The following is a 12,900-nucleotide window of genomic DNA, read 5'->3' on the forward strand; positions in this document are numbered from 1 at the left end:
CCCGAGTTCCAGTCCTGGTTCTTCTATCAAGTAGCTGGCACCATGGACGTGGACCACCTCTCTGGGCCTCAGGTTCCTCACCCATAAAGTAAGAGTTATGACCTGATCAGTCAATAGGCAAGGCTCCTTCCAGCTATAAAATTTTAGGATTCAGAGCATAAATATAAAAGTATTCTTGCCCCTTCCCTACCTCCCTTCCTTTGTAGTTTGTTTAAACACCTTCACTTTTTTTGCCTAAAAGGCATCGGTCTGTTACTCAAGGTGGTCCTTACTGTACTTCTTCATTTCTGGCTTCTTTTTTAGTCAGTCTCTTAACTTCCTACCTGCCTTTTCTGCAGCACTGGTCTTTCTTCTATTCTGCTGTAGTGGATCCCTAGTCTCAGAGAATCCTGTGCTCAAATGTCTCACATATTATGCAAACATGCATCAATTGTGCACACATGCATCAATTGAGCATCATATTGTGCAAACATGCATCAATTGTGCAAACATGCATCAATTGAGCATCATATTGTGCAAACATGCATCAATTGAGCATCATTAAAAGTTTCATATTTCTTTATTGAATCCTGTCTCTGCTATTACCTTCTTATTGGCCAGATGAGATGATGGTTCTCAGATTCTTTCTTGAAACCTCAGGTATCTCATCAGGGCACTATTCTCAGCCAGCAGTGTTCCCAGTTCACTTCTTGTGATTAACAACAGCTTTACTTCTCACTCACAATGGGCCAGGAAGTGTAATAGGAACTCCCCATGATTATCTGATTTGATACCCTCAGAAGCCCCAGATACTGTTATTATCCCCATTTTGCAGAAAAAGAAACTGAGGTTTAGAGATTGGAATCCTTGCAATGCCACTTTTACTAAAAATCCTTGAAACGTTTAACTTTCTTAAAGGTCTTTTTTTGTTGTGGTAGGGATACTAAGACCTTTATTCAATTAGAATCCCTTCCCCTCAGAGAGAGAGGGGGTCACTCTCTCCCTCTGCATAACCTCTCTTTACCTTCCTTTCCAACTTCTGTATTTTTAAAGATCTGTAGTCACTTGCAATTGAGCCTTTAGCGTAAGCTCACACAAAAGCCCTGCTGATGCCCCAAATTGGTTTTATTGCCAACTCATCCCTATATCTTGCTCACTGAACGTGGGCGTGTGGGGTCACAGCAGGTGGGTGATAAGAACCCCTTGGAATTTCTGTAGCAAGGACACATACAAACAAGGTAGATTCTCCTGTCCATGTCCCTCCCGGCTGCACAGGCACCCATGCCCTTGACACGTAAGTCCAGTGCTGGCCTTCTGCAGCCGGGGTGTGGCTTCTGAGAGATTAGCTGATATCAGGGAGGGGCATCAGGAGTCCAAGGCCAGCATTCCTGTCTATCCTGGGGCTTTGCATTGAATCATCAAGTGCACACACGATTCCCTGCCCCCTCTGAATTCCTTCGGGTCAGCCCTGTTTTTATTCCATTCCTGAGGTCCAAGGTGTGGGTTGTGAGAAGAAACGGCCAGGTGGTGAAAGGGAGTGAGAAGATGGGTTTTATCTTCACACCTGAGGCTTTCCTGAGCTTGCAGGACCCTAGGGGACCCTGATCCATGATCCACAGAGTGGATTAGTGGCTGTGCTGGTGGTGCTCCCCTAAGATGTACCCACAGAGCCTTCCTCTCTGCCAGTGGGATTGCTATCAATTCTGCTGGTAAGTCTTTCCAGATTTTTCTTTTTCCTCAGAACAGCATTAGAATTAGGATTTCTTTCTTCCATGGTACAGAGCAGCAAGTCGTTCATTTTATGTTGCAAGGAATTGTTCAGTTGCCGCTCTGTTTTTATCCCCATTTAAATCAATAATACGAACACGAGGTATTGGTTGTTACATTTCTGTAACTAGTCAGCCTGCCTCATTACTTTGACTTATTAATTCAATTAAAGCAATTTACTGAACAGCTATCATTGCTTCGGGGACTATAATTTTCAAAACAAAAATTAGGACACATAGTCTGATAGGGTTTTGTTTTCTTGGTTTATGAACCTATTATAAAATCTGAACCACGTTTAGGTGTTTACTGAATAGACTGCCTTAATTATAAAGAATAAAATTCCATGAAACTGACCTTGCCCCAGGTCACAGAGGTAGGGCTTGTGCTTGATCCAAAGTCTATGGATTCTAATCAACTGCTGGCTTAGCAAATGGAATTGCCTTCGCCAACGTTCCTACTTGGAAACAGGCGTGATGACAGGGACGTCCCGAGGGTCCAGCCGCAGATGGAAGGACAGACTGACATCGGAGTGACTCTTCATCATTTGATTGCACCATAAGTAGAGGCCAATGTAGGATGCGCATTTTTCAACATGAAGGGATTCCAACCATTTGCTTCATTTTATTCTGTAGCTTGAAATGTCCTCTCCCTGTGGTCAAGATTAGCTTGTTACCCTAACCTGGACGACAGTGGACAATTAAAGGAAGAGCTGTCTTCAGGGTCAACATTTCCTCCCTTGGATTTCCTGGGCTGTGGGCAATAGGAAAGCTTTCGAAACTTCTTTCTTCCTTGGGCAGACTCTGGGCCCAGAACCCCCAATTTCCCACCGTCGCTGCCACAGGACGATACACCCCTCGTTCTGAGATGAGCCCAAGCGACCTGGAATTCACTCACCAGACTGGCACTGCCCTGCATGCTCTTCACACAGCAGGAAACAGACCTGCTCCCATGGCCGATGCCATGGCCCCGAGTTTTCTCTGTCGTGTGCAGTGCCGTGTAGAGTCAGGCTGCTTGCTCTGTGAGCTTCCAGCTGCCAGCTTTGCCCAGGTACCCTCCAAACCAACAATGAGGGTGCCTGCTTCACGGTGTGTGTAGATGAATGAAGTTGATACATGGTGCACAGTAAACACGCAATAAGGCAGTTACTGTGAACTTTAGAATTATTGCTGTTTTCCGTGGCACTTGCCTTATTACGAGAGGCAGTGAGCATAGTGGGTAAGGCCAAAGATTCGAGAGCTGCACAGCCTGGGTTTGAAGCCCAGCTGTTGGAGCCAGGCAAGTTACTTAACTTCTCTGAGCTTCAGTTTCCTGCCCAGTAAGGCTGTGAGGATTAAATAAATGATCGTGTATAAAATGTTAGAACAGCCAAAACCGGTTTGGCTCAGTGGATAGAGCGTCGGCCTGCGGACTCAAGGGTCCCAGGTTCGATTCCGGTCAAGGGCATGTACCTTGGTTGCGGGCACATCCCCAGTAGGGGGCGTGCAAGAGGCAGCTGATCGATGTTTCTCTCTCATCGATGTTTCTAACTCTCTATCCCTCCTCTCCCTTCCGCTCTGTAAAAAATCAATAAAATATATTTAAAAAAAAAATAAAAAAAAATAAAATGTTAGAACAGTGCTGGTATGTGACACGAAGTAGCCGTTGTGTGAGAAGAGAATATGCACCCACAGGGGACAGAGTTACGATTCTAGGTTTCCTGGAGACTGAGGGAGAGGAGGACACAGCGTGCTGATAATACTGCAGCAAGTGCTTCCCGAGAGAAAGAATAAATTGCAGGTGCCCAGGAGAGAATTTCCCCCTCAGCCGAGAGGCAGGCCCTCACCCTCGGGGCCACTCACATGTCCCACATGTGGCGGGAAGGTTTCCGAGGAGAGAGGACAGGACGGGTCTTGGGACCCCGATGGAACGTACAGGGGACGCGGAACACGATACAGAGTAGTTTCTGCTCGTGAAAACAAAACCTAGGCTCCCACCTACTGTCTGATGGGGGCTCTGGTCTCGCCAGGTGAGCTTGTCCACAGCAGGGAAACCTAGGTTTGGGAAATACAACAGTGGTCGTTTAAACTCCGTGTGGCCGGACTTGAAGTCAGTGGGAACAGGCCGAATAGAGAATGACCCGGCACCCAGGTGGGTGGTAAGATCAGGATGTACAACCCCATGGTGTGTATTTTAAATCGTGTATCCTCCTTGTTATTTTAAGACATCTCAAAGAAATAAAACTAATGCCAAACTAGGGGTTTTATAGGGATGATTGTTTTAGGATTTAGCCAAATTAAAAAGGACAGTTTATAGAAAAATTTGAAGCATAGGACTGGTGGAATTTGTCCTATGGATGAAGTTATAAAAAGTTAGTTATAAAATTAGTTGATATAGATAAATTATAAAAGTTTTCAAAGTAGTTAAATGACAAAGGTTTAGGAAACATGGAGTATAGTGTAAATGAAGGTGAGAATTCATCATTCCTGGGGTGGGAATATTACACCAGGGGTGGGGGTGGCCCACCTTCCTGCTCCAGGTGGCCTTATCACTGAAGGAACTTTTAGGTTGAAAGAGATACAAGTCTGAATGTGCCTTTACAAATCTAAGAGGAAATCACCTTGCTCTGCGAACTTGTGGTCTGGCGATGGGCAGCTGTTATATGCAGCTTGTCAGCCAGGATACCCACCCTCTTCCTATTTGGGATGGGGTGGGGGCACCAGCTACAGAATTTTTCACAGCAAAGCCTCCAAGACTGAGCTATCATCACCTCACCAGTCAAAACCACCAGTTTCTGAAGTGGCATGAATACATGGTATGATGCTCCCAGAGCAATCGAAATCTTTCTAATAGTTTATGTCTTCGATGATGTTAAACATTGACTTAATATTTGTAAAGTGCATAGAACAGTGCCTGTCCTCGTAAGTGTTGTGTGCTATAATTCATCAAGCCTAAGGTGCTAGGATGTAAGAGCGATGTCATTATTTTATTTTTTCAATTAAAAAAAAAAACAACCAAAAAAACCACTGCCACTTAAGCATCTATATATATAAAAGTCTAAGCAACTGGACAACTGGACGACCGGACGACTGGCTGGTAACTATGATGTGCACTGATCACCAGGGGGCAGGCGCTCAACACAGGAGCTGTCTCCTGGTGGTCAGTGCGCTCCCACAGCCAACCTCCCACGGTCCCTTTTCCCCACCCCCGCCGGCCAACCTCCTACAGCCCCTCCCGCCAACCGGCTGGCCCCGATGGCCCCTCCCCCTGGCTGGCCAACCTCCCTCAGCCCCTCCCCCCGCAGCCAGTCAACCTCCCGCACCCCTGCCGGCCAGCCCACATCGGCCCTGATCACTGGCCAGGCCAAGGGACTCCACCTGTGCATGAATTCGTGCACCAGGCCTCTAGTTGATGATAAGACACATTCTAATTTCAGAATGTTAGAATAAGAAAACTATGCATCTTAATAGTGATGGAATATGTTAACTGTTCATTTAGAACATCTTAGATATCTTTTCATTGATATAGAAAATGTTCCTTTAGGGAGCCACATTCTCTTCAGAAGCGTTTGCTGAAGCTGGAAGCTGGGATAAGCAACAAGAATGGGAGGCCCGAGCTGACGTGGAACAGCAAACAACAGGGCAAACAGTGTCATATATATTTCATTTCACTTTATTGAGTACTTTCACATCCCTTATCTTATTTGATCTTTTTTTCCCCATGAAAGCAGCTATATATGTGTGCACCTTTTGTAAACATATGCTCAGTAGAAAAAAAATGTAGAAAGTACACTTAGATATAAACAAACCATATCTCCATACAGAGACATCTTTTTACATAAATAGCATAATCTATGCAATTAAAACAAAATTGGGGCACCTTAACTCTTGTTATTTTTTTACTAACCTTTTCCCCCTTCCCCACTCAATGAGTCAAAACAGTGTTGCCAGCCTGACGTGTACCTCCACACTTTGCCCTCTGGTCTTGTCATCATATAAAACCAGCTCTCCCCTGGAGGGTTGGTATTGGAAGTTAGATGTGGTGGAACAGAAAGAGCAAAGAAAAGGAAGCCAGAAATCCCGATGACGCATCTCAGCTCTGTCCCTTTGTTGCAGGGATTAACTGAGACATGTGTGTGGAAATGTCATACAAATATTGAACTTTTGTTTGGGTCACATATACTTACATGAATGAAACAAATGAGCGCATCTTCTGCATTCATTGGGTCTCCCACACACCCACACCCACTCTGCACCACCCCACAAAGTACCTCCCATCCCCAACCCCTCCAAGCAGAGGCAACTTGGTACATTATATTCCCAGACCTCAGCCTCACCCTTTTGTAAAATAGTAACAGAGGGACTGTAATATTCGTGTCTTGCAGGTGCTGTGTGAATTAGATTAGATCATGTCAAGCATCTGCACATATTTCTGGGTTTAGTATCAGTTCCAATTACCCCAAGGGTTGAGGGGAGAAGGGGTGTTGATTGGCTATTGACTGCGCCCCACTCTTCCAGAAACACTTCTTCCTCACACTGTGTTTGCTGTACTTCAGCTCTCTCTCTCTCTCTCTCTCTCTCACACACACACACACACACACACACACACACACACTTGCTTCTAACACACATCTTTACATCACCATAATAGTGAGGAATGGATCTAATTCCATAAAGTTGAAATACATTGCCAGCCCAATGCTGGTTTGCTGAGCCTGACACATAGGAGACAAATATTTATGGTTGATGCTCCCTCCTCCATCATTTGCAATGGAAGTAAGGGTTTCGTTCCAGTCAAATAGCAGAACTGCAAAAGGTAGAATTCCCAGACTGTCAATTAAAAGATTAAAGTCTAACAGATCGTTGTGTGCCTTTCCTGTTATGACTCACTGGGGTCAAAAATAAACAAGCTCAGTTGTATGGCAGGCCAGGGTGACCGTGGCCCACTTTCCACAGTAGGAATATGGTTCATCTGCTTCTCAAGGTGATATGCTGATAACGTAACCCCCAGGTTTTCTGCCCTATTAGCTCGTGAACCAGCTAATCACCCCAGACATGCTACCTTCTCCTGCAGACATCTCCCAGCCTACCTTTCAAACCTTGAACCTGCATGGAACCAGGCTTTGGGACAGCTCAGCCACCACCCCTAGAAAATGCTTGATTGTTGTTACTGGCATCATTTTCAATGTTTTCATTTACTTTTAAATTTTACTAAGACATGCATATGTGCGTGTGTTTTTTTTTTTTTTAATGTAAACTGGGCAGAAAAGTTTAAAAGGTAGAGTAAAAGTCACCTTCTCCCAAAACCCCATTTCCCCAATGGAACCTTGTGCATCTTTCAAGAAAACAATTATAAAGTCTCTTTTAAAAGTTTTAGACAAATGTGGTGATTCTTTACTTAATCCACATGTTGACTGCTGTTTTCATGAGTCGGCGTGTCCTGAAGATCTTCCCCTGTCAGCACAGCGGGTTCCTTCCAAGGACTGCACAGTGCTCCTCTGTGGGGAGGGCGGCCGTAGTCTAGTCAATCCAGGAGCTCTAGCCCCTCCCCTCCATTGCACACTCTGCTGCGGGAACAGCCTCGTCCATAGAGCTTGATGTATCTGGAGGTAAATTCCTAAAAATGCAATTGCTGGAGCAAAGAGGGTGTGAATCTCATTTGTATTTAGTTAACTGCATGCGTATCCGTCTGTGGGACTAAGGTTTCGGTGCCTATTTCCACGCCGTTGTCTAGAAACACTTTGCAGTCTGCTCCTCCTGAAGCGTGTCAGATGTGTGATCACCGTCCCAGGCCCTGCCCAGCACTGGGCCTGCTGTGTTTACACAGCCTCCCTCTCTGGGCCTGTGAAGGCCGTGGTGGTTACCTAGGGCCTGGTCTCCTCCTCCTCCTGGGTGAGCCTGAGAGAGAGTGCTCGCTGAGGCCCTGAGAGCCTGCGCAGGTCTGTGCCGGGCGGGCGGCGCTGCAGTGAAGGTGGCTTTCAGGAGGGAACAGTCCTGGCCTCTGTGCGCATTCACCTTTGCTCTGCCCCGTCCCCACCCTAAAGCAGGCAGCGACTGTGTGAGCCGGGCTCCTCCCCCATGTGCAGGACTCCTGCGTCTCGGTGCCACCTCCTAGACGTGAGGAACAAACCAGGCCGTTGTGTGAGTGTGGGTGCACCCCAGTTTCTAGAACTTGTGTGTGTGAGCCCATTGCTTTTTAATAAAGGAGTCATTAGTCGTTACATGTGGACCCGAGAAAGTCTGTCTGCACTCAAACTTCATCTAATGGGAAATATCTCCCTTGTAATTTGTAATCATTGTCGGGGGGAAGAGTAACTTTTCATCAGCGTCGTCATAATTTTCATGATTTATTACTTTCCTGATCAGGCCAGCTCCCCTCCTTCCTGCGGGGAGCGACGCCTCGCTCAGCCGGGACTGCTGGGAAGTGCAACACCCGCCGAGCCCCTCCTTGTTTAAAAAGTGACCAAAACTAAAAGGAGTGTCCCAACCGTACGAAGCCCACTGCAGAGCAGGAAGCTGCCCATGCGGAGGTGACAGCCTGGTAACCCGGCCTGCCTTTGCCACCCGAGGAAGGTGACCCTCCTCTCACCCAGATGGGAGGTCCTTGTCATTGCCCTTCCTCCCCCCACACGCAGGGCAGCCAGTTCTGCCCCCACCTTCCCCATCAGGAGTGTGAGGAAGGGAAGGGGTCAAGGTTGTAAACAATTCACATTCTCACAATTGAATAACAGCTTATAAATAGCTCTTCTGTTTCGATCAACTGTACTTAGGTTATCCAAAGAGAAAGGAACACCTTTTGCCTCTTTGAAGTAGGTGAATATTTTATTGGGGTTAAAAGCAAATACACAAACACACCTACTGGTTAGTTACTCTGGAACTTCAGTTTTCCATGCAGAGTAATTGTTGTGGGCGCCCAGAAAGAATAACCGAGGAGGGGGCGTCACCGGGAATCTTCATCCGTGGACAGGCGGCAGGCCCAGTGAGTCATGCTGTGGCCAGTGCTTTTTCTCGGGCTGCTTTGCCGCAAGAGGAAGGAGGAGCGGTGAGGTCGAGGTAATTTTGTAGAACTGATGCTACATGTGGTTCTGAGAAAGCCAAATATATCGTATAAACCATTTCCCTGTGCAAGGCAGCATGGGTGGCAGGCCTGGCAGGGCCCCAGCCTGCCGCCCGAGCCAGGGCACTGGCTGCATTTTTAAAACGGCTTTCCCCGGAGCCTCTTAGAATTTGCTTCTACCCAAGGGCCCATGTCTCCTGAAGAGAACACATTTCTAAAAGTGAAGTGTAGAATGGCGTCCGTCTTGTTTCCTTCCTTACCTCCCCCTTCTCTCGAGGAGCCTCCTATTACCTTTCCTCATGCTCCTTTTGATGTCTGGTCGGGCGGCCTTTCTAGAAACTCTTACTCAGAATCCTTCTCTCCTTTGTCCAAACTCCCCCCAAAAGTGAACTCCGAGAAAGAGCTGAGTTTGCCCTGAGTCTTGTCCAGCAGGATGCATGCAGGGTTTAAAGGGAAGGGAGAATTCTCCAATCTCCAGTCTTGTGTTACCTGCCATTATTTCTTACGTAGGGTGTGTGTGTGTGTGTGTGTGTGTGTGTGTGTAAATTATAAAGAATACCCTTCCTCCTCTACTCTGCTGGAAAATTAAAAGTATTTTAGATCCACATCAAATGGCACCTTCTCCAAGAAGTTATTTCTGCCTCTCCCAGGACAAAGGAGTATCCCGTTGCTGGAACACCCATTTTACCTGTGTTTACAGATTGACTGTTGCTGACCCATGAACATATCCATCCATATCTAGGTGCCCTTCAGTGGATGGTGACCTCCCCAAGTGCAGCCACCACGGTGCTCCCATCCCCCCTCACCCAGGCCCACCACGGTGCTCCCATCCCCCCTCACCCAGGGCAACCACAGTGATCCCATCCCCCCTCACCCAGGCCCACCATGGTGCTCCCATCCCCCCTCACCCAGGCCCACCACGGTGCTCCCATCCCCCCTCACCCAGGCCCACCACGGTGCTCCCATTCCCCTCTCACCCAGGCCCACCACGGTGCTCCCATCCCCCCTCACCCAGGCCCACCACGGTGCTCCCATCCCCCCTCACCCAGGCCCACCACGTTGCTCCCATCCCCCCTCACCCAGGCCCACCACGGTACTCCCATCCCCCCTCACCCAGGCCCACCACGGTGCTCCCATTCCCTCCTCACCCAGCGCCACCACGGTGCTCCCATTCCCCTTCACCCAGGCCCACCACGGTGCTCCCATTCCCCCCTCACCCAGGCCCACCACGGTGCTCCCATCCCCCCTCACCCAGGCCCACCACGGTGCTCCCATCCCCCCTCACCCAGGCCCACCACGGTGCTCCCATTCCCTCCTCACCCAGCGCCACCACGGTGCTCCCATTCCCCCTCACCCAGGCCCACCACGGTGCTCCCATTCCCCCCTCACCCAGGCCCACCACGGTGCTCCCATTCCCCCCTCACCCAGGGCCACCACGGTGCTCCCATCCCCCCTCACCCAGGCCCACCACGGTGCTCCCATCCCCCCTCACCCAGGGCCTGACCCTGAGTGGGGATGGGAGCACAAATGCCAAGTTAAAGGAACCCCTGCCGGCCACAGGTGTTCAGAAGCCACTCCTGGTGTTGAGTTGTAACTCCGATAAGCAGATAAGGGCCATGGCTTTCTCCATCCAAGGATGCCACGGGGCCAGATGAGGTCCTTCTGCCCATAGCATGTTGTGGATCGTGTTTCAACTCCTGTCCCTTTCCTCGTTAATATAGCAGTGACCGGTCATCAAAACATAGCTTATGTTTGAATGTAGAAAGCCAGTGTTCCATTGACAGTGGTAAGCTTACAGGGGGAAAATGATGGTAATGTGACCTAGCCAGTGTGTGACACACATTCTTCCCACTTCTGAGTTCTGTCATAGAATTTGCAGAGCCAGTCTCGGAAGTTTCTATTTCACTGCTCATTTTTATTGATAAATATTATGAAATAATATAGTTGACAGAATTATGGGAGACCGTCAATCATTTATTGTGCTGTACTCTATCTAGACCCTGCTTGGCGCTTTACATATGTCATTTTATTTAATCCTTATAACAATTCTATAAAGTGGGTCTCATTTCTCCCATTTTTCAAATGAGGAAAGAGAAGCAGAAGTGGTGCAGTGAGCTTAGGTAACTTCTCCCCACTCCGCTTAGTCCGCTTAGTCTGTCGGTGGCAAAGCTGAAACTTGAATCCAGGTCTATCGATAGCAAAATCTTTGTTCACTCTGTTCTGTTGCATTTGATATGAGGAATATATGGGAAATGAGTGGCAGGTTTTTTTTAACTCCAGGAGAAAACAAACTATCCTAATAGTTGTGTGTTTTCCATCTGCAGGGAAGCAAAGGTGCCTACCGGTACCACTGGCAGAGCCACAACGTCAAGCACAGCGGCGTGGACGACATGGTCCTTCTCTCCAAGATCACAGAGAACGCCATTGTGGAGAATCTGAAGAAGAGATACATGGACGACTACATTTTTGTATCCTTCATTGGTTCCTTTGGACATTTCTAAATGAGGTGACAGTGTCCACATAAAATGTGGCTTTAGTCCTGGTGTAAGAAGATCCATCTGTTCCTGGCCGGTGTTGCTCAGTGGTTAGAGTGTCGGCCCACACACTGAAGGGTCGAGGATTTAATTCCTGGTCCAGGGCACATACCTGGGTTGCAGGTTCAATCCCTAGCCCTGGGTCAGGATGCCTGTGGGTGGCAACCAATGGATGTGTCTCTCTCGCATTAATGTGTCTCTCTCCCCACCTACCCCTCGGCCTCCCTCCCTCCCTTCCACTCTCTTTACAAAATCAATGGAAAAAATATCCTTGGGTGAAGATTAACAAAAAAAAAAAACAAAAAAAGAAGAAGAAGATTCATCTGAAGGCCTGTGCTCACGTCATTTTCACCCTTTCAGAATGTGGTTGTTACTTTTTTGTCCCTTGGTTCAGGCTGTGGGAAGGGCAAAGATGATGCTGGGTTATTTTCCTGGCATTTCACATAATCAAGATGCAGCCAGGATCCATCTATTTTAATCCATGGCACTGTATCTTTGACGTCCTCCAGCCATGCACATGGTGTCTCCCACCCCTGGTGGTTCAGAGAAAGTCCTGACCTGCAGAGAATTCTGTCAATAGCACTCCCTAATTGCAAAGCAGTTAAGTCTCAACTTAAAAAGTTTAAAAAAGATTGCCCCATGCAAAAAATGTGCAACTTGGTCAGTTTTTCTGCATTCTTATGTTTACTAAAGGAAACCTGAGAAGTGAGGATAAGCTATTGAAATGCCTGGCATTCCTGAGTTGTCCTTTACGTTTCAATTTTAGCTTGCCAGATGCCTGTTTTAAAAATATTTTTAAAATTGATTTCAGAGAGGAAGGGAGAGGGAGAGATAGAAACATCAATACGCGGAGAGAATTGTTGATCGGCTGCCTCCTGCTCACCCCCCCCCTCCCCCCGCTGGGGATTGAGCCTGAAACCTGGGCATGTGCCCTGACCGGGAATTGAACCCTGACCCCCTGGTTCATAGATCATTGCTCAATCACTGAGCTACACCAGCCGGGCTGCCAGATGCCATTTTTTATGGGACTTTTAAAAATTTAGAATGGAAATTTGATTCACATGCATGTTGACTACATTATAAACAGAGAACTGAACTATGATACTTAAGTTCTTACAGGATTCAGGAGTTTTGTCTGGTGCAACTAGGGAAAGTTCTCTCAGTGGAATTACTGCAGAGTTGGTCACAGACGTGCGAAGATTTGTGTAAAATCGGTACGGTGTTGTGGAGGACCATTACAGGTGGAGTCTTTGCGATCCTCGTAATACACCTTTTAGACTTTAACCCCCACAGCACGGGAAGAGCAGTTTTCACACCAGCAGCTTCTGCTTATTACACTGCTCATTGACTGTTGGTTAGAAGCACACATCCTTACACAGCAATACTTGCGCAGGGACTGCCTGTCTCATCATTAGGAGAGTTCAGCGCACCAGGTCTGTATCGAGCAATACATTATTCTGAGGCACTTGGTTCTTCCCAATGCTGTGTTGTTTCTTATTTACCTTAGGAGTTTTTTGTGTGTTTTTTTGGTTTTGTTTCTTACCAAATATCTGAGTAGTTAAATCCCTAAACCCTTGCTTTTAAGTGT

The 12,900-nt window shown here is 47.5% G+C and overlaps 1 protein-coding gene across 2 annotated transcripts in view; it reads left to right on the plus strand.

The window, feature by feature from the left end:
- Window positions 1-12,900, plus strand: part of MYO1E (myosin IE) — a 200,838-nt gene that overhangs the window by 68,692 nt on the left and 119,246 nt on the right. For both annotated transcript variants that reach the window (XR_013959252.1, XM_080645678.1), the window contains exon 2: window positions 11,103-11,246. Coding sequence is in view for 1 of the 2 variants with exons in the window: in XM_080645678.1 (XP_080501804.1) it covers window positions 11,103-11,246 (144 nt within the window). In the remaining variant the exon portion in view is untranslated. The remainder of the gene's footprint in view (window positions 1-11,102; window positions 11,247-12,900) is intronic.

This window comes from Plecotus auritus, assembly GCF_963455305.1.
Source record: "Plecotus auritus genome assembly, chromosome: 1".
NCBI classification, from domain to species: domain Eukaryota; kingdom Metazoa; phylum Chordata; class Mammalia; order Chiroptera; family Vespertilionidae; genus Plecotus; species Plecotus auritus.